This window comes from Oryx dammah, unplaced genomic scaffold (assembly GCF_014754425.2).
Source record: "Oryx dammah isolate SB20612 unplaced genomic scaffold, SCBI_Odam_1.1 HiC_scaffold_14, whole genome shotgun sequence".
Classification (NCBI taxonomy): Eukaryota; Metazoa; Chordata; class Mammalia; order Artiodactyla; family Bovidae; genus Oryx; species Oryx dammah.
Genome location: NW_024070198.1, coordinates 33713064 through 33733781, shown reverse-complemented (window position 1 = coordinate 33733781; position 20718 = coordinate 33713064). Strand labels below are relative to the sequence as shown.

Genomic DNA, 20718 nt, shown 5'->3' with positions numbered 1-20718 from the left:
CTGGGCTTGGAGCCGAGCGCCGAGAGCGCAGCGCCGCCCGAGCCGAGCCGCGAGGAGCGCACGCCGCGGCCCCGATGGAGCGGTTCAAAGGTGAGGACGCGGGGTCCCGGGGCGGCGCGCCCCCAACCCCTTCCCACCCGCACGGCGCCGGAAAGCAGGGCCGAGGGTAGCGGGGGCCGTCACCGACTGCGCCTCGCGTTCCTCCGGGGCTCAGGTGAGCCAGGCTGGCTACCCCTGCCCAGCCCGGACCTGTGCCAATGATCTTTTGATCCTCCCAGGCGCGGAGGCCGGGGGGGTCGGCGTGACGAGGCGTCTCACCTGTTGGAGGGCTGGGGGTGCACATGGGGACCCACGTTCTAAGCCCCGGCCACCTCGGAAAGATGCCAGGGACCGAGGAGTTTCCGAGTGAGGTCGGAAGAGTGCGGGGCTGCTTGGGGGGCGAAAGGGCAGGTGGTCGGGGTTTCTGGAGCGGGCGCCAGTCAGACTGGAGGGCTTCTTGCAGACCCCGAATAAAAGCTTGCGAGGGGATGCCCTTGGGCGGTGGGGTGGGGTGGGGTCGGGTGGGCGCGCAGCTCGGCTCCCGGCTTGGTCGGGCCACCGCAATCGTGCGGGTGCTCCGGTAACTGCCTTATCCCCAGGCAGGGGCGGGGTGCCGGGATTCGGGGCCGAGTAGGGTGCCCGGCAGGTGGAGCGCGTCCCAGCCGAAAGGCTTAGCTCCGGCGCAGGAGAGCAAGTTTCAGAGTTGGCCTGGGCCCTGATATCTCGGCCAAACCCTCCTGGGCGGCTGGCCGGCCTGGGTTGTGCTGGTTGTGCCCTGCTCGCACCCGAGCTCAGACCCCACCCCCGGGGCTGGAGTCTAGAAGCCTCCGATGGCACATGGCACCTCTTTTGGAAAAGGTTAAGGCGCTGCCCCTTAATCGTGACGCTGTGGGGACCCCCCCACACACCTCCTTTCCTTTGGGGAAACTTCTTGCATTTTCCTGGTCTGTCTCTACCAAACCTGCAAAAGGAAATACTATTTCTATATTTATTTTCTCCTGGGAAAGAGTAATGAAAAATGCTCAGATTCCCAAGGAATCTCTCTCCCAGTGGTTTCTCATTTCTGAACTGACGTAAATTTTAGGGCTCAGCTTTGGTTCTCTAAACTAAGTTGGATCTTTAGATTTTTCTCATGTTTTTTTCTCATCTGGGTCAGCTGGTTACAGGTGAGGAAGGGTCTTTGCCAAGAGCACAGAAGACAGCTGGGGAGAGAGGGTTAAGTAAGCTGGCAACCTTCCTTTTTTTTTTTTTCCCCCTGTGAACCCTCCCTGGAGCCTCTCTCACATTTCTAACCGGGTTTTTTTTTTTTTTTTTTTTTGTCTCAAATTCTGCTGAGATCACGTCAGTTTTGTGCCTGGATGGCTGAATGTGTCCTTCTGTAGTCTCTGAACACTTGAGGCCACAGACCCTCTCCTAAAATGGCAGTTTGCTGCTCCCTGCCCCACTGGCCCCCTCCACTCTCTGGGAGGGACCCTCACAGGGAATTCGATTTTTGAGCTGTCTCTCTGAGGAAGCTTTCCAGCTCAGGAGTCTGCCCTTCCTGAATTGTGTCAGCTCCTGATGGAAGGTCCAAGTTGCAAGCTACTTTCTCAAATCGGTATGTTAATCCTTCTGAGTTTAGGGCAAATGATAACATTTTGGGTCATCTTTCCAAACACCCAGTGATTATCAGAAGGTTTTTGTCTTAATAGCTTTCGACTTGGCCCTTAACCTGAGTAAGTCTTCTTGGTTATCTTTTTCTCTTGGGAGTTTAAAATCCTCCCACCCTCAAAGATCCTTGAATGGTTTATGCCAGCTGAAGGAAATTTTAGTTGCCAGTTCAGAGTGTTTATGTTTTGGGTAACCCATGTGTCTGCCTCCTCATTTTGCAGTAAATCAAGCACAGCCAGTGATAAGGGAATACACTTGAGAATTATCTGGATTGCAGGGGGCTCATTTAGTGTTTGATTCTGGAGAAAATTCTCCAAGGTTCCCTAGTGAACGTTACTAATCTGTTTACTGCACCTTTCAGCTAAGGAATCTGGGAATTTCCCTGCCCCGCCTCGCTAGAGATTGTAGAAATCCCCATTCACTGAAAAAGCTGAGTTGTATGTTGAACAGTCACTGCATTGAAAGGTTGACCTGTGCAAAATTAAGTTTTGTTGTGGTTGTTCAGTTGTTAAGTCCTGTCCAACTCTTTGTGACCCCATGGACTGCAGCAGGCCAGGCTTCCCTGTCCTTCACTATATCCCAGAGTTTGCTCAAATTTATGTCCATTGCATCAGTGATGCCATCCAACCATCTCATCCTCTGTTGTGCCCTTCTCCTGTTGCCTTCAATCTTTCCCAACATCAGGGTCTTTTCCAATGAGTTGGCTCCTCGAATCCGGTGGCAAAAATGTTGGAGCTTCAGCATCAGTTCTTCCACTGAATACTCAGAGTTGATTTCCTGTAGGATTGATTGGATTGATCTCCTTGCGGTTTAAGGGACTCTCAAGAGTATTCTCCAGCGCCACAATTTGAAAGCATCAATTCTTTGGCGCTCAACCTTCTTCATGGTCTGACTCTCTCATCAGTACATGACTACTGGAAAAGCCATAGCTTTGACAATGTGGACCTTTGTCAGCAAAATGATGTCTTTGCTTTTTAATACATTGTCTAAATTTGACATAGCTTTTCTTCCAAGGAGTAAGTGTCTTAATTTCATGGTGGCAGTCACCATCTACAATGATTTTGGAGCCCAAGGAAATAAAATCTATCACTGCTTCCACTTTTCCCCTTCTATTTGCCATGAAGTGATGGGACAGGATACCATGATCTTAGTTTTTTGAATGTTGAGTTTTCAGCTGGCTTTTTCACTTTCCTCTTTCACCCTCATCAAGAGACTCTTTAGTTCCTCTTCACTTTGTGCCATTACAGTGGTATCATCTGCATATCTGAGGTTGTTATTTCTCCCAGCAATATTGATTCCAGCTTATAATTTATTCAGCTCTGTATTTCGCGTGATGTAATCTGCCTGTAAACAAACAGGGTCACAATATAAAGCCTTGTCGTACTTCTTTCCCAATATTGAACCAGTCAGTTGTTCCATGTAAGGTTCTAATGGTTGCTTTTTGACCCACATACAGGTTTCTCAGGAGACAGGTAAGGTAGTCTGGTATTCCCACCTCTTTAAGAGTTTTCTACAGTTTGTTGTGATCCATACAAGTCACAGGCTTTCATGTAGTCAATGAAACAGAAGTAGGCATTTTTCTGGAATTTGCATTCTCTGTGATCCAACGAATGTTGGCAATTTGATCTCTGGTTCCTTTGCCTTTTCTAAACCCACTTTGTACATCTGGAAGTTCTCATTTCACGTACTGCTGAACCCTGTCTTAAAGGATTTTGAGCATGACCTTACTAGCATGTGAAATGAGTGCACTTGTACAGTAGTTTGAACATTTTTTTGGCACTGCCCTTCTTTGGGATTGGAATGAAAACTGACCTTTTCTAGTCCTGTGGCCACTGCTAAGTTTTTCCAAATTTGCTGACCTATTGAATGGGGCACTTTAACAACATCATATTTTAGGATTTGAAATAGCTCAGCTGTAATTCCATTACCTCCACTAGCTTTGTTTGCAGTAATGCAAACAAAAAATCTCAAAAATGACAGAATGATCTTGGTTCATTTCCAAGGCAAACCATTCAGCATCACAGTAATCCAAGTCTGTGCTCTAATTACTGATACTGAAGAAGCTGAAGTTGACTGGTTCTATGAAGACCTACAAGACCTTCTAGAACTAACACCAGAAAAAGATGTCCTTTTCATCATAAGGGATTGGAATGCCAATGTAGAAAGTCAAGAGATACCTGGAGTAACAGGCAAGTTTGGCCTTGGAGTACAAAATGAAACAGGGCAAAGGCTAACAGAATTTTGTCAAGAGAACACACTGGTCATAGCAAACATCCTTTTCCAACAATATGAGAGATGACTCTGCACATGGACATCACAAAATGGTCAGTACCAAAGCCAGATTGATTATATTCTTTGCAGTAGAAGATGGAGAAGCTCTATACAGTGAGCAAAAACAAGACCTGGAGCTGACTGTGGCTCAGATCATCAGCTCCTTATTGCAAAATTTAGGCTTCAATTGAAGAAAGTAGAGAAAACCACTAGTCCATTCAGGTATGACTTAAATCCCTTATTATTGTACAGTAGAGGTAATGAATTGAGTCAAGGGATTAGACCTGATAGAGTACCTGAAGAACTATGGACAGAGGTTTATAACATTGTACAGGAGGCAGTGACCAAAACCATCCCAAAGAAAAAGAAATGCAAGAAGGCAAAGTGATCGTCTGAGGAGACTTTACAAATAGCTGAGGAAAGAAGAGAAGCAAGAGGCAGGGAGATAGGGAAAGATATACCCAACTGAATGCAGAGGTCCAGAGAATAGCAAGGAGAGAGAAGAAGGCCTTCTTAAATGAGCAGTGCAAGGAAGGAGAGGAAAACAATAGAATAGGAAAGACTAGGGATCTCTTCAAGGAAATTAGAGATACCAAGGGAACATTTCATGCAAAGATGGGCTCGATAAAGGACAGAAATGGTCTGGACCTAACAGAAGCAGAAGAGATCAAGAAGAGGTGGCAAGAATACACAGAAGAACCACACAGAAAGATCTTAATGACTGGGCTAGCCATGATGGTTTGGTCACTCACCTAGAGCCAGACATCCTGGAGTGTGAAGTCAAATGGGCCTTAGGAAGCATCACTGCAAACAAAGTAAAATTAAGTATGTTGGTCTCAATCTTCCATTGACCAGTGCAACCTCTAGTATCTGAATCTCCTCTTGCCTGTCAGAGATTGAGGACCTTTTTCTTTTAAAGGTAAGATTGAATAATTATGAAATAACTAGGCACATGGTGGTTTTAACAGCAAAATTAAATCTAAGTGCAAGATGTACTTGGAGTCTCAGAACGTTTGTAAAAATTGTAAAGAATTGTTTGTGATACCTTTAAGAATAGGTAAACTGCCTCATCACCATCTCCAGAATCTCAAAATGTTTTCTCTCATTTGTAAATCTCACAAATCAGTCAGTACAGGAGAAACTGTTTTCCATATTCCCCAGTCTGCATATTACATATTGTGCATCTCCAAAGCTAGCCTATCATTTTTAGGCTCTGGGCTGATTTTCCATTGTTTCTTAAGATGTAAAGAGATGTCTGGAGGTAAAGAGTCTTTGGAATATCACCCAGTATGTAATGCAATAAAACTTCCAGGCTTTCTCCTCATCCTTACTAAGCCATTCCACTAGACAGCCACGGTTCTTCTAAACAAAACCAAGGTGGTAAAGGAGGAAGTATGTGGGGGTGTCTTCCCCAGAGTGGTGGAGCTTTTATAAGAGTTGTCCTAGAAAGTGATGATAGAATTGCTGTATTTCGCATGTGAATTTTTTTGGTATTGTCTAAGCTGTGCTAAATCCTATGGGGTACTTTGAGATGGTTCCTGTCCTTGGGTGTTTACATATTTATGAATCTCATAAGAGCATCCTTGTGTCCCTGTGGATGAGCCCATTGGCTGAACTCGCACCATGTGGTCAGGGATTCTGGTTCCTACTGCTCTTCCAGCTGGTGAGTGTGTCCAGGGCCAAATGTGACTGACCTACTATCTGTGGATTGCACTTGGAAGTCCATGCCAAAGCTTCCTGAAATTGCGTCACACTTGGAGCCATACAGGCACAGTTGAGATAGTTACTTTAATTTGGATCCCAGTAATTGGTCAAAAGTGTATCATCCCTTTCCTGTGTTCTTTCGTTTCTGAGTCAGATCACCTGATTGCCAGGAGAGGGCACTTAATTCTTGGGCACTGGAAGATAGAGATGAGCTGTGAAGAGTCAAGCCAGTAAAAATACTTGAAAGCTTATGTGGGAATCATGTGATCTGTGGCCAGGGAAGATCTGAAAAAGGAAAACTAATTAAAAGGGATGAACAGATTGATAGTATTTGTTTCACCTTCGGAAGCGTCATCTGAATTTGTTGTGCTTCCTTGTCGAGGAGCTCAGGTTTTTCCAGTTGAATTTCTACTTAAGGCAGAGGGTCGTAACTTTAAACACATGTAGGAGATATTCAGGGAGCTTTAAAAATATGACCCCCATCCAAGACATTCTGGGAGAAGGAAGTGGCAACCCACTCCAGTATTCTTGCCTGGAAAATGCCATGGACAGATGAACCTGGTGGGCTACAGTCCATGGGATTGCAGAGTCAGACACAACTGAATGTGCGTGTGCGTGTGCGTGTACGTGTGCACACACATGACATTCTGATTTAATTGGTTTAAGGGTTCAGCTTAGGTGGTGTGTTTTTTAAAGCTCTGGGTGATTCTAAGGTGTAGCCAATGATGCGAGCCTTTGAAAAAAAAGTATGTAACACTTTCCTCACCTAGAAAATTAAGAGCAAGTGTGGAGTGAAACAGATACCTCTTCCATACTTACATGGTATGGTTTAACCAAATCTTGTGATGGTGCAGAAATCTAACATAATTGCTTGAAGCTTTTAAAGGCTTTAAAAGGCTGTGGGAAAGCTACTGAAGAACAATCTCCGATGTGATGCTTCCGAATCCTAAGCTCGGGGTTTGCTGATGGTCGTACTTGACCTTGAACCCTGCTGACTTTGAAGCTCTTTGTGTGGGAGCCCTCGATGCTTTGGCAATGAAGTGGTCTGAAACAAATCCTGAGAGGTCACCTTTGGTGCTGAAAGGCCAGGAGGGGTGGGGGGAATTCTGCTCTGGGCCCCTGCCCTTTTCAGAAGGGGCGAGAGCTCTCGGAACTGGGCTGGTTCCAAGCCCCATTAAAGGGCAGGAGGGGCCAAGGAGCTTCAAAGCTGAGGAAGCTGTGCCAGCTTTCTTCCAAATCCCTTTAATGATGGGAAGCGTTTCTCTCAAGACTTCTGTCATCCAGAGATGGGAGACTTTCCCCAAGCTGAGGGAAGATGGCACTTCTTCCCAGAGCCTAGGCAGAAATGGGAGGGGAGAACAGTCAGGGTGCAAGGAAGAGGCAGCTCTTTGGGAACCGGGAGCCCCACGGGTTCTGCTTGGTCGGGTGAGTCACGTCCCAGGCCTCAGTATCCCCTTCTAGGAAACAGTCTCCAGCGTCTGTCCAGCGGTTTTCCCGAGCACCCTTCAGCGCCACTGGCTCTGTGGTCGCTGAGGAATCTCTGGAGGGTGAATGTGTCCTGGGTAGGGGGGCAGTGAGAGAGGGAATGTGGGCAGCCCAGTAAACGTCAGTTGAGGATTGTGATTCTTATAAATAAAACCAATTTCCTGTTGAGAGTGGAGCACTGCAGCCTTGGTGGGAAAGAGGATGCCATCAGCTGTGCAAGGAATTTGTGGCTCAAGGACTTTTGTGTGAACGTGCCTCCGAAGCCCGAAGCCTCTCTAAAACGTGGGATTATTCGCTCCCATTTGAGAGACAGGTCCACTGAGATGAAAGAGATTAACTCAGAAAGTCAGAACCCAGATAAGAGATCCCCAAGAAATGAGCTTCTAATGGGTAGAGTCCTGTTCTAATAACAGCAAGGGCTTATTGAGAAAGAAGTGCTCAGAACAATTTCAGGCTCTTTCCTTATCAGTGTCCTTCTAGTCAGGAAACTATTAAGCCACTCAGTGAAACTTGTTTGTTTCAGTCTTTAGGCCCACGTGCCGCCCCTTCCAGGAAGCCTTCCCTGAGTTGCTGTGTTCCCTCACTATTTTAGGTACAGCACATCCCAAGTGCTCAGAAACTATTTGTTGAATTCAAGTCACATTGTCTTATCATTATATGCCTCTATGTCTGTCTGCCCTGAAACCCGTTCAAAACTCGGATGTTTCTCTCCTCCAGGGATGGCTCCCTCTCAGCCCTAGTGCACTGCCGGGTGACATAGGAAGTGTCTGGGACATGATGGGGGAATGAGCGAAGGAATGAATTCCAGGCAACAGGAGCCCTGGGCACCAAGGAAAATGAGGCATGGTCTCAAAGCCAGATTCTAGACGTGGAGATTGCAGACCCACAGCGGCCGCCCTTGGCTTTCTCGACTTGAGCCTGTTTCTGTCTGTTCCAGCACAGGGGTGTTGCTGTCTGGTGGTGCAGAGAAGGATGCTGCAGGTTTCTGCTTGTGAGTATGAGCCTGCCTGTGCCCCCTGCAGCAGCTCACCCAGCCTCCAGGGCTCCCGAGGGCACAGACCTGGCTCTGCCCATGCTCTGGACCGATTTCTGAGGGATGTTTTGGAGCTGGGCACAGGCCTGGGCACTCCGGGGCTTAGGGGTCTAATCTGGCCTTGGCCACTAACTCTGTGCGACCTTGGGCAAGTCAATTAATCCCTCTTGGCCTTGCTTCCTCATCTGTACGAATGAGGATAAAGACTAACTGCTGCTTAGTGGAATAACTTGTAAGAGCTGCTGTGCTGTACTTGTAAGGGGCAATTTTATATTAATTCAGGGAAGCAGATACCCGGAAACCTCTGACATGGTTTTGACCCCTCCAGTTCCTGCCTTCTTCAGGGGGCTGGGTGGTCCTCACAGTTAATTTGGTACCAGCTGTGCCCCTCATGCTTCTGGAAGCTCTGAGCTGGGGATGCTTAGTCTGTTCCCAGGCAGCCTAGGTTCTCAGAGCAGCTATGTAATTCCCTTGAGATCAGCTGGAAGGGCAAAGAATTCCTCTGCTGTCTCACTAAGTTTATATAGGATAGGCCCTTGCATTCTAACAAGAACTTCAAGCTCTTTACTAATTTTCTGTTGCTTGACTCTCACCTTCTCCCTGAAAGTGAAAGTCACTCAGTGGTGTCCAACTCTTCGTGACCCCATGGACTGTAGCCCGCCAGGCTCCTCTGTCCATGGAATTCTCCAGGCAAGAGTACTGGAGTGGGTTGCCATGCCCTCCTCCAGGGGATCATCCTGACCCAGGATCGAACCTGCATCTCCCAAATTGCTGCAGGCAGATTCTTTACCATCTGAACCACCAGGGAAGCCCTTGGTCTCAAACTAATGAAAAGCTCCACTGAAAGGGAGGAGTAAGGAGAATGCACAGAGAAAGTCAGGAACATGCATTGCATTACCCTGGACACACTGTGCTGGTTATAAACCAGATGAGCCCAGCATATTCTCATAGCCCGTCTCTCTGTGGACCTTAAATATCTGCCAGGGAGGGCAAGGAGGAAGTTGTGCTGACAGCAACAGAAGCCCTGCCCTGTTTTTTCCCTAAACAGATCCCTGAGTTCTCCTCTTACTTCCTTGAGCCCCTCTCAGGGACTTCAAAGATAGCAGCAGGCCTATTGAGTGTGGTCAGGTCGGTCCCAGCATATTGCAGATTGACTGCCTGCTCCTGATTCAGTGGGGGAAGGATGGTTAGCTGTCAGCTCTAAGAGAGCAACCTTCTGCTCCCAGGAGGAATCTGAGCGGGGCCATGTGCATTCCTGCTCCTAGAGGTGGCTTTCCCAACGAGAGTGACCAACTGTCCCAGTTTACCCAGGATTTTCCTGGTTTTGCCACTGAAAGTGCCACGTCCCAGGAAATCTCTCAGTCTCAGACAGACTGGAATTGGTAGGTCAAGTCACCTTGTTCCCAAGCCTCAGCTTTATTAAAAGGCTAAATCAAATGTGGTTGCTGCTGCTGCTGCTAAGTCGCTTCAGTCGTGTCTCTGTGCAACCCCATAGACGGCAGCCCACCAGGCTCCCCCGTCCCTGGGATTCTCCAGGCAAGAACACTGGAGTGGGTTGCCGTTTCCTTCTCCAATGCATGAAAGTGAAAAGTGAAAGGGAAGTTGCTCAGTCGTGTCCGGCTCTTAGCGACCCCATGGACTGCAGCCTACCAGGCTCCTCCATCCATGGGATTTTCCAGGCAAGAGTATTGGAATGGGTTGCCATTGCCTTCTCTGAAATCAAATGTGGTTACTCCACAGCAAAGATTAACGGAGCCAGTTATTTCGTCTCTTTGACAAGAAAGCAAAAGCCCAGAGCTTAAAAACCAGCACTTTGTAACTTAGTTTATAGCTGCATGATACCACCAGTGTCCTAAGAAAGAGAAGCCAGACTTGAAAAGCCTACACACTGTGTGATTCCATTTGTGTGACTTTCTGGAAAAGGCCAAACTGTCCAAAAGAAAAACAGGTCAGTAGTTGCTAGGGCTGGGACAAAGGCTTCACCACAAAGGGGCTTGAAGGAAATTTCTAAAATGATAGAAATCTTCATTTCTTGAATCTGTTGGTTATGTAGTTCTAGAACTGTGCAGTCAACAGGGCAGTTTTGTTTTCGCCCTTCGTGTAAATTATACCTCCAGAAAGCTGACTTTAAAACAAACCCTAGCCATTTATGACACTGTGGTATAAGATGAAGAATCCATTGAGCGTGTGGTTGGCCATCATGGGTTGTAAATAGAATCTGAGGTCTTGGTGTGATCATGCCTGCAGCCATCTGGAGGTGCAGGAGAAGGTGAAGAATTCTGGTACAAAACAAATGACTACTTGATGGTAACTTACATGCAAGAGACTTATCTGTGAAGCACAACCAGGGTGATGGTGGAAGCTCTTCTTCTATTGAGAGAAAAGGAAAAGCTGATCTTCTAAAACCCAGGCAACAGATGTGCCCAGGAAGGTCATGGAATACTGAAGCCTTCGCCCTGGGTTCCTACCCTGGGAACTCTTCTGCTACACACATATGGCTCTAATGTATTAACTTTGGCAGCCTTTCTGCTGCAAGTTTGTTTTTTTTCACCAGTGAAGTTATTGAATTGGAATTGAGTACCCAAGTCTGCACCATAGTTATTTCCTGGCCAACGTTTTGTTTTTGGCAGTCCTGCATGTCTATGCTAGATAGGATTGATTCTGAGGAGGGAGAATGCATGATTTAGCAAAATAACGCACCTAGCCTTATGCGAGGTAAGGGCTAACCCCTTGTTGGAAACAAGACGTCTTGTTCCCGACAAGACTTAGCAACTGAACAACAACAACAACTCTTGTTTCCAAGCAGGGAAAAACCTTGTGATGCACAACCAGCACTAGTCCTTGCTCGCCAGCCCAGGAGGTGGGATATGGAATCCCACAAAAATAAGGAAGTATTAATCTAGTGGTCCTAATGGAATCTGAGGAGCTTCGTGGTTCCCCATTTCTTAAAAACTCAAACCCCAAGTCGAATTGGCTTGTTACTCAGGTGAACGGTGTCTGGCTCTATGACCCCGGTAGCTGACTCTGTGTCTTCTCCTTTTTGTTAAGTACAGCGGGTTGGAAGGCTGTAGAACCTTCATCCGTGAGGACTGTGTGGGCCCAGATGACTTTGAACCATGAATTACGCTGTAGAATTTCACACACGCAACTCTTCTTAATCATGCGTGTGTCTAGGATGCTAATTACCCACAGAGGCTGTTCCACCTGTTCTTGGGGGTATTTAGGAAGAATTCCTGAATAATAAACAGAATAATAATCGAATAATTGCAGTCCTTAGTCCTAATGGTCTCAACTATGTTGGAGGACATCAACGAGGGTGGGAAAGAGGCAGGAAATACTTGTTGTGCATATTTGCAGTGAATCTTCCCTGACACATTGCCAGGCTTGGCTTGTGGCGAGCTTTGGGGCTGCCCAAGGGCCCACTTCTAAGTTGAGTGCAAACATGAGTATTAATCTGAGTTCTGCAGAGAAACTGGGAGTGCAAAGGTGGGGAAATTCCAGATACTTCCTTACCTGAACTGCAAAGTGTTACCACCGTCTCCCTGGGCTACCTTGGCATGCTGGCATTTTTGGGGGGGTTCTGTCCTGGCCTTTCTCTTAGACCAACAAATGGGAGTCCTGCCACTTCCTCCCATCCTCCATGCCCCCCTTTCCTCTCTCCCAGTTTTTACACAACAGGATTTATTCATGTTAACTGTATTCAAGTCCCCAGATGGGGGAGAAAAAAGATTGTGTTGAATGAGCTTATTGTTTGGAGACTTCACTGACTTCTTTTATTTAATACCCAAAGTCCTTGAACATATTGAGCTGATTTACTAAAATTCAAATACAGGCCTTTAGGAAGGAACTCGGAGGGTGCTGGGTGTCCCTCGTAGCAAGGCTGGGACCTATTGGGTGGAGGGTTTGCCAGGGACATCCTGTCTTCATCTTCATGCTCTTGGGTCTCCTTGAGGGCAGATATTCCCATTTATAATCCCAGATTTCTTATGAGCCTGAGATGATCACCACCATACTGCCCTTTGCATTGTTGAACCTTTTGTGGTATCCCCTTCTAGCCCTTTTTTTTTTGACACAGTGAAGGTGGGTACCACCACTAGGTACTTCCATCAGCAGAGCCATACAACTGCCCCCGCCTCCCCACCCCCCTCCCCGCAACCACGGCTTCTGCTGGACAGTTTCCTGCGCCAGTGGAATGAAATAAAGGGTGGTGATGTGGCAGAGCTTGGACCTATGGCTTAAATGCCTGATGCAGTGCAGCTGGTCCATGACAGTCAGGGCAGAGTTGGATGGTGTGTCTTTCGGCATGTTTTGGATATGGGGTCTCTGTGAGGAATTTTGCTGGAGCTGTGGCTGAGGGTCATGGTGTGTCTGACAGTCCAGTGCGGTTGCCTAGGTTCAGTGATAGTGGGGTGTCTGGAGCCCTTGAGAGTTTCCTGAGAGTCCTGCGGGTACCAGAACTGGGCTGAGACTCGTGTCTCACTGGAGACAGTGAAAGTCTTTCCCTGGTCCCAGTCAGTAACATCCCAGATGCCCTGAAAGTTAAGACTGTGGCCAAGCAGCTTGGTTTGTGGATAACACCATCACAGGCAAGTGTGAGTGCCTCTTTGGTACTGCAGGACCCCTCCTGGGTGCACACAGCCTCACAGCTGCTCCTGTACATTCTCTTCCCTGCTCCCTCTATTTTCAACCTTCTCTTCCCTGCTCCCTCTATTTTCTCTCCATCACCCCCCCTTCTCTTCTTTCATTCTTTTATTCTCTTCCTTTTGACTTTTTCATTTTTTTTTTTCCTCTATGAGTTCTGTTAGGGTCTCCTGTATCTTTAGAAAAGGGACCTTCCCCATGAGCCTAAGGTCAGAAAGCCCCAGAAAGAGAGCTTTGCCTTGGCCCCAGGTCTCTACTCTCATTTCTAGCAGCCAAGGCTTGAATCCCAGGCGTCACTGGGGGTGGAGGGGGGAGCTGATGACCTCAGAGGCAGGATGGGAAGTGGGGCACGCTCCCAGCCCATCAAGGAGCATCTCATTCCTTCTAGGAAGAGGAGGCCTGAGTGAAATCTGTTCCGTGCAGTCCCTAAATGCTTCATCAGGCCCTAGAGAGTGTTGCTGCACACTGTCTGCTGCAGAGAAGGCCCCCTTTCCCAACCCTCATGGTCCAGGCACTTGCTAACCCATCCCACCTGACCTGGTGCAGGTTAATGTGACTGGTCACAGAGACTAGGATTCCCGGGAGAGTTCTCACCCTCTCTCTGTGGGTCCTTAAACAGCCCCATGACCTGTGAACCTTCAAGGGGTGGAAGAAACAGTCTCAGCCCTGGGTGGGGCTCCTCCCACTGCCATCCCAGGCTCCCTGAAAATGAACATCAGAGGATGGCCTGGCATCCGCACAGGGAGAGCATGGGAACATCACCACAGTTTGGATAAACGTTCCAAACATGAAGGCTCAGCATTGAACTAAAATAATTTTTTCCCATTGACCTCCTGGCTTCCCCGTGGGCAAGCATCCATCTCCCGCCCATCTGATGCTGGTTTGGTGTATGTAATTGTAAACAGTTCAGGCTGGGAGCGAATCTCCGAGAGGAGTTATGGGATCCAGGTGTCACTCCCGGCTGGCCACGCACTGATTCCCTCGAGAGTGGGGAAGGTCGTCTTGTTCTCCAAGAGAGAATTGAGTCTGTTGCTTTTGAGGTCAAATCCTCTGGAAGCAAGACTCCCTCCCATGCCTTCACCCCCCAGGTTTCCACTCAGGCTGGGGGAGGGGCTCTTTCATAAGTGAGTGGGGTTTCTACTCGCCTGACCCTGAGGTGAGGGCCCCAAGTCTGCAGAGAGGCAGTGATGTGTTGCTGTGGATGAGAGGAGCAGAGAGAGAGGCCCGCATTCTGTGTGTGAGAACTGGGGCCCCACTAACCAGGGCAAGTTTCAGGTCAGTTTCAGCCTTGTTTCTCAAGTGCAGCTGCACTCCTGATGCAGGCTTGGCAACTGGCAGGCGGGAGCCTCTTGTTCTAAGCAGGAGGCCTCTAAAGTGTGTGTAGGCGGCTTTGGGCACTTGGTTACCTCCCTGGCCCTAGAAGTACAATTGGAAGTCAGAGCAGGGGTTGTGTTAGAGAACACCTTAGGTCTGTTGGAGAATGTGGGGGAGCACTGATGTTGGGGATCTGGCTTCCCCCCTCTTTGCACCCTTGCAGCTCTTAACATACCTATCAGCTGGGGAAAGAAGCTGATAAGCTCTTTCATTTCACTGGCATCAGGCATGATTTGGTTGTGTGTGTGTGTGTGTCTTGGGGAAGAGATGTCAGATGATCAGCCCCATTTTCTTGAAATTTCCTAAAGCTATTTACCTAATGCCTTTAAAGTGGAGAAGGAAATGGCAACCCACTCCAGTACTCTTGCCTGGAAAATTCCATGGATGGAGGAGCTGGTAGGCTATAGTCCATGGGGTCGCAAAGAGTTGGACATGACTGAGCGACTTCCCTTTCACTTTTCACTTTCATGCATTGGAGAAGGAAATGGCAACCCACTCCAGTGTTCTTGCCTGGAGAATCCCAGGGAAGGAGGAGATGGTGGGCTGCCATCTATGGGTCACACAGACTCGGACATGACTGAAGCGACTTAGCAGCAGTAGCAGCAATGCCTTTAAAGAATAAGATTGATGTCCTACAACAAGATTTATTTTTCTGTCCGCGCCCCACCCCGCCCCGGGAGGCTGAGACAGGTTGGAAGAAATAGAGAGTGCAAAGAGGATGTGTTCTGCTGGGTAGAGTAACGTCCAGATGCCACGCTTATCTGACGCTCACTCAGCCTTGACACCTTGACCCCTCCCCCGCCCCTGGGCTTTAACCCCTCCCTGAATCTTGCACAGCTTTCCTCTGTGTCTTCATCTATGCTTATGGATTTCTTCTCTGGCTGGAAATAATAAGACCAGTCAAACTGCTTGGAGCGAGCTATTGTCTACAAATGGCTTTTTCTCCTCGCCTTAAAACATCACCATTACTGGGTGTAAAAATGGTTTAGCTTCAGGAGGAAACAGCTGGCTGGCAGAGATCCTGGTGGGGTCCTGGGTGAGATTCTGTTGTGTCACTAATGACTTTCTTTGGTACATTTCCGGCGCAAGCACAGTTGGCAGTTAGGGAATTCTGTGGTTGAGAACTTTTGTCAAGGCAAGAGCCGCAGCTGGAGCAGCTTCTGGCTGTGGCCAGGAAGGGAAGTTTTCATTGCATTCAGGATAATCTAGACCTGTCCAATGGGTGTCTCTTAGCGACCTTGGTAGCTTAACTTGAATGCTAATGGACCTTTTCCTTCTAGAATATTATGTCTCTGGGTTTCTCTTAGACTTCAACACCTTGGTAGCTAAGGTGAGCCCAGATTTCTTAGGGTCCCTGACCCATGCCCTCTTTCTTGAATGCAGGCAGTATCTAAAGCAACTCTATGAGTACAGTGGGAAGATGTGTGCTGCTGGAAAAAGTCCGAGCTCCTTCTGCAATAGGCCATGCCTATTTGTGCAGTTCCTGTGGCTATTTCTCACCTTGTTCTATATCTCAGCCATTCTGGATTCCTTGTGCTTTCCCAAACTGGACCTTGGCAAATGCTGTTCCTCTGACCTGGAATGTTCTCCCCTCAAGACTGCCAGCCAGGCTTATCTGTAAGGGTCACTCAGCCTGGACCTTGACCCCGACCCCCTGAAGCCTTTAACCCCTTACTGCACCTTACATGACCCACCATGGTCATCAGGTCCATATTACAGTTGGTGGAAAGTCTGTGTGCCCAGGAGACTGAAAGATCAAAGGTCGAAAGCCATTATTCCTCTTTGTGTCCACAGCACCTAGCTGCATGGGTGATGTATTGTCAGTGCTCATGTATGGGATTGTATGATTGAGAAATGGTTGTCGTCCTCAAGTTTTCTAAGTTTGATTGCGTCAAAGTGAAGGCCTTCTGGTCATTAGTGGGCATCCTAATAAAGGTAATAGGCAGATGAAAGAAAAGAGAAAGATATTTACAATCTAAAAGCTTCAGGGGGTTAACAGTTAGAATATACAAGGAACTGATGCACATCAGCCAGAAAAAGGCAGAAATCTCAGCAGAAAAGAAGCTGAATAAAGGGTGTGAATGGGAGTTTACAGGTGATGGAGCCTCCAAAATGTTAATGAGCACCTGAAGAAATGCTCATTCGGCCTCCTTTACTTATCAGAGCCAAACCAGCCAGAACAGCCACCCAGGAGGCTGGAGGAAGTGAGGAACTGCAGGAGGCCGAGAGTTCTCAGAACACTCAGAACTTTCTGCATGGGCCCACTCTAGGCAGGGTTGAAGATGACCTTTGCAGCGTTATCTGCCGTGGTGAAGAGCAGGAAGTGGTCTTGGTGTCTGGGTGAATGATGATGGTGGATGTACGTTTTAGAAAATTAAGCAGCAATGGAAGCAATGAATTAGATGTCCATCCAGAAAAATAGAGGGCTCTTTAAGGCAGAGTGCTGGCAGGGAGGTAAGAAGCAGAATGGCACACTTGACAATTGGAGCCTTTCAGGCCATTAAGAATTCATAGAGCAGTACATGGAGCAGGAACACATACAAACAGAACAGTACACGGTATGGGGTTGGCCCAAATGTTTGCTCACATTTTTCTGTAAGATGGGCTGGAAAAACCCAAATGAACTTTTTGGCCAACCCAACAGACCATCATCTCTGTTGGGTGGTGGGTAATGGGATACGGGGATGCAGGGACATTGTTAAGAGTTTGCTTGTCATCTGCTGTTGATGCCAGAATTGGCACAGTGATGACAACAGCCAGGAGTGCAAGCAATGTGCTACGGAGAGGTGGAGGGGGTGGGTACTCGTCTCACCGCCATGCGGAAGAGTTAACGGGAGGCCATTTCTTTCTTATTAATTGCTGTGCTGTCCGAGACTTTGTGCTCGTGAGGTTGTGATAACAGATAACCTTTACAATACACACCAAAGACCTGTAGCAGTGATTAGCTGCCTATATGGTCATGAGGGAAGGGGATGCTTATAACCCTGTCTCAGATAAGCCTGGGATGGTAGAGCTGGCTTTTAATTTTTCATTCCCACCTCCAGCCACTCTGAACACCTGGAGTCATCTTTGGGTTCAGATTGCTAATAAGTACATACAGGTCACAGCCTAGAGCTGATGTCCACAGGTTTACCAGATTGACTCTCGAAGGCATTAGAATTGGATTTTTTCCAGCATGTGGTTTATTGGACACAAAGTTGCTAGACTCTGTACAGCAGTTCATTTTTGCTTCTGTCTATGAAGGAGATGGGAATATTCACTCAAAATCTGTGCATTCAGATGAGAGCAATTGCTTCTTCCACAACAGGTCTGGGGTCTCCTTGATCTGGACAAAGTTGGCCCTGAAATTTTTTGTTCCATCTCTATATCTACTTGAAATAGACCTATTTGTCTTTTAAGTCTTTTTGAGAGCCAGAGATGTGTGTAGTAAAGAGCCATTTGGACCAGGGACGTGGTAGTTGAGTTGCTAAGTTGTCCAACTCTTGTGGCCCTGTGGACTGTAGCCCACCAGGCTCCTCTGTCCATGGAACTTCCCAGGCAAGAATACTGAGGGGGTTGCCATTTCCTTCTCCAGGGGATCTTCCAAACCCAGGGATTGAACCCCGGTCTCCTGTATTGCAGGCAGATTCTTTACTGACTGAGCTTGGACCAGGGAGACCACTGCCCAATCTGCTCTGCCCAAGGTGTGCTCTGCAAGGCTGCCTGGGCCCAGGAGGCAGAACCTGGAGCTGCCCAGGGTCTCGTGAGTGTGGGCAGAACTGACTCTTTTGGCTGTGGCTCAGTTGGGGAAGAGGGGGAAGCAAATTCAACTATGTGTAAAAGCTAACAACCAAGGCTTCAGGTTTTCAGACAAGGGACAAATCCCTGATTTGGGCTCTGCTCGTTCGATTGCTTTCCCATCTTTCTCTTCTCTTCCCATTCTTTCTCTTGCACTGATGTCTTTTTTCTAACTGTTCTTCATCTGACCTTCCATTTATTGACCAAGTTCAGCTGTCACCTGCTGCAACCACCCCAGTCTCTAGACCTGCATTGCTTGTTCCTGGGTTCACTGGAATGTGTGTGCCTCAGGGATGGAACAATGCAGATCATTATTTCTGTTCTTTCAAGTTCAAGCATCAGCCCCAGGGTCTGAGCTTCCTTGGTGGCTCAGTGGCAAAGAATCCGCCTGCCAGTACAGGAGACTCAGGAGACACGAATTCGATCCCTACATCAGGAAGATCCTCTGGAGAAGGAAATGGGAACTCACTGCAGTATTCTTGCCTGGAAAATTTTATGGCGAGAAGAGCTTAGTGGGCTACAGTCTGTGGGGTTGCAAAGAGTTGAACATGACTGGACACACACACACAACGGGCGAATTTCCAGGTGTTCACACTGTGGGCATTTTTTGAGCTTCATCGTGTGTCAGACGTCATCGGGATGTTGAGATCAAGGTGGACACAGTATTAACGAGGCCCCTGTCCTAATGGAGCTTACATCCTAGAGGAAGGAAGCAGACCAGAAGCAAGCAAGCAGTTCTAAAAAACGGTACTTTCAGGACGTCCCTGGTGGTTCAGTGGATAAGACTCCATGCTTCCACTGCAGGGGGAATGGGTTTGATCCCTGGTTGAGGAACTAAGACCCCACATGCTGCATAGCAGAGCAAAAAAAAAAAAAGGATACTTTCAAATAGTAGTAACATGAAAAACAGGATGTTGTGGAAGTAATTGGCAGGGGGGAGGGAGTGGTCCCAATATCAGTCAGGGTGATCATAGAGAATCTGTCTGAGATGACATTTGGCTTGAGATCTAAATGAGGGGGAAGCTGCTATGTGGAGAAGAAGGTTGGGAGTTCCAGTCAGAGAGAAGAGCAGGTGCAAAGGTCCTGAGGTCATCAAGACCTTGTATGATATGGATTTAGGGGATGGGGCCTGGGAGCAGATCATCAGCAAAGGGATCGTGGAGAGGGATGAGGTTGAAGAGCCTGCAGCTTGGGTTGTATTCTGAGAACGTTCCAAATTTAGCTTCCCAGTCACCCACTGCCTCTTACAAATGGGTAGGTTACCACTAGTCTTCTATTCCACAGCAAAAATCCAAGCACATCCTAAAGGAATATTCTTCATACTTCTCTGAAGAGATTGAGGTGCTACAGACCTATTCCAGTTTTCCACACTTCACTAAAGGGAGTTCTGAGGGGGAGATTGGGCACAGAGAAAGCCCCCAGGTACACAGCTCGTTGGTAGCAGGTATAGGCCAGGTGCCTGAGGTTCACGATTGGCGATCTCGCATCCTTCCCACCAGGCAAAGCCACGGAAGGAAAGCAGCTGTTTGATCTCCATTTGAGCCAACATCTCTGTATTGCTTCTCCCTCTAAGAGGCCTTGAATGCTTTATTTCTGCCCTGTGCCAATTGCAGCGAATATAATCATGGTTGAAAGTGTCACGTTTATGCTGACCTGGTTCGTATTCAGCTTGCACACTTGCAGTGCCGAGCAGTTACTTGCCCTCTCTGAGCCCTCTTTTCTTTATCTGAAAGCGACTGATTACCCTCTTCCTTAGAGGTTTGTAAGAACTGAGTGAAATCTTGTACTTCTCCGTAGGTACAGCACATGGTCAGAGCCCCACAATGCTAATTATAGGTGGTGGGTGGTGGTGGAACAAGATACTGGGTTGCATTTGCCATGGGTCTTGCATGTTTATTTCTGATGCCTGAAGCCTCTGCTTTCAGTAGTGCAACCATTAGTATTGGGGAGGAGCAAGCTGATTCTTGTAGACGAGCCATTTCCTGTTTCTGAACCCACTGATATAAGAACATTGTGCCTTGTTACTCCTGTCACCCCAGCCTCAATTTTTTTGTTGTTCGGTCACTAAGTCATGTCCAACTCTGCAACCCCATCTATAATAATTACCACTCTACTCCCTTCCCAGGCTTGTTGGGAAGTCGAATGAAAAGCATGCATGAGAGTGTCCTGAATCTAAAAAACACTGAACATATATGAAAGGTGATTTTTTTTTCAGTACTAGACTGGGAATTGCATAACAGGCAAAGGGAACTCCTTGGCGCTTCCTTAGGCATTGCTAGTTGTGCCTGACTAGTTCTCAACCCTAGCCAAACGATGGGTTTTCTTGGTCATGGTGGGAACGTGTAAGAGCTGAGGACGTTCATGTCAGTCCTGTAGGCAATAGACCCTTCTGTGCTGAGAGGCATCTATGAGATGAGGAGGGTGACAAGCCCTCTGCAGTCATGGGGGACTGGTGTCCGCATAGCTTGAATACCAGTTGCAACCCCATGAGAACATTTGCTCAGAGACACTCATCCCAGATTGCTGCTCGTTGGCCTGGCAACGGGGTCCTGCTGGGCCCAGGGAGCCTCAGGCCTCCTGGCAGCTGCTCCCTGGCTAGGGCTGGGCTGCCAGGAACTCACACACCTGACCTCTCCTGACTTCCGGCACTGCTTCCCTCAGGGAGGAGTGCCTCCTGTCCACCAATTCTGACTTTCTTCACTCTCCCTGCTCCTCCAGCAGCTGCCACTTTCTTGATTTTAAGT

General features: G+C 47.9%; 1 protein-coding gene across 3 annotated transcripts in view; it reads left to right on the top strand.

The window, feature by feature from the left end:
* The first annotated feature begins 3 nt into the window (after positions 1 to 3).
* The window catches only part of AFAP1L2 (actin filament associated protein 1 like 2), a 113561-nt gene continuing 92846 nt past the window's right edge, over positions 4 to 20718 (top strand). For 2 of the 3 annotated variants that reach the window (XM_040255042.1, XM_040255041.1), the window contains exon 1: positions 4 to 90. In XM_040255042.1, the coding sequence (XP_040110976.1) occupies positions 75 to 90 (16 nt within the window). In that variant the 5' untranslated portion in view covers positions 4 to 74. Of the gene's footprint in view, positions 91 to 8091; positions 8141 to 20718 lie in introns of those variants that run through there. The other variant, XM_040255040.1, reaches the window with a different exon arrangement.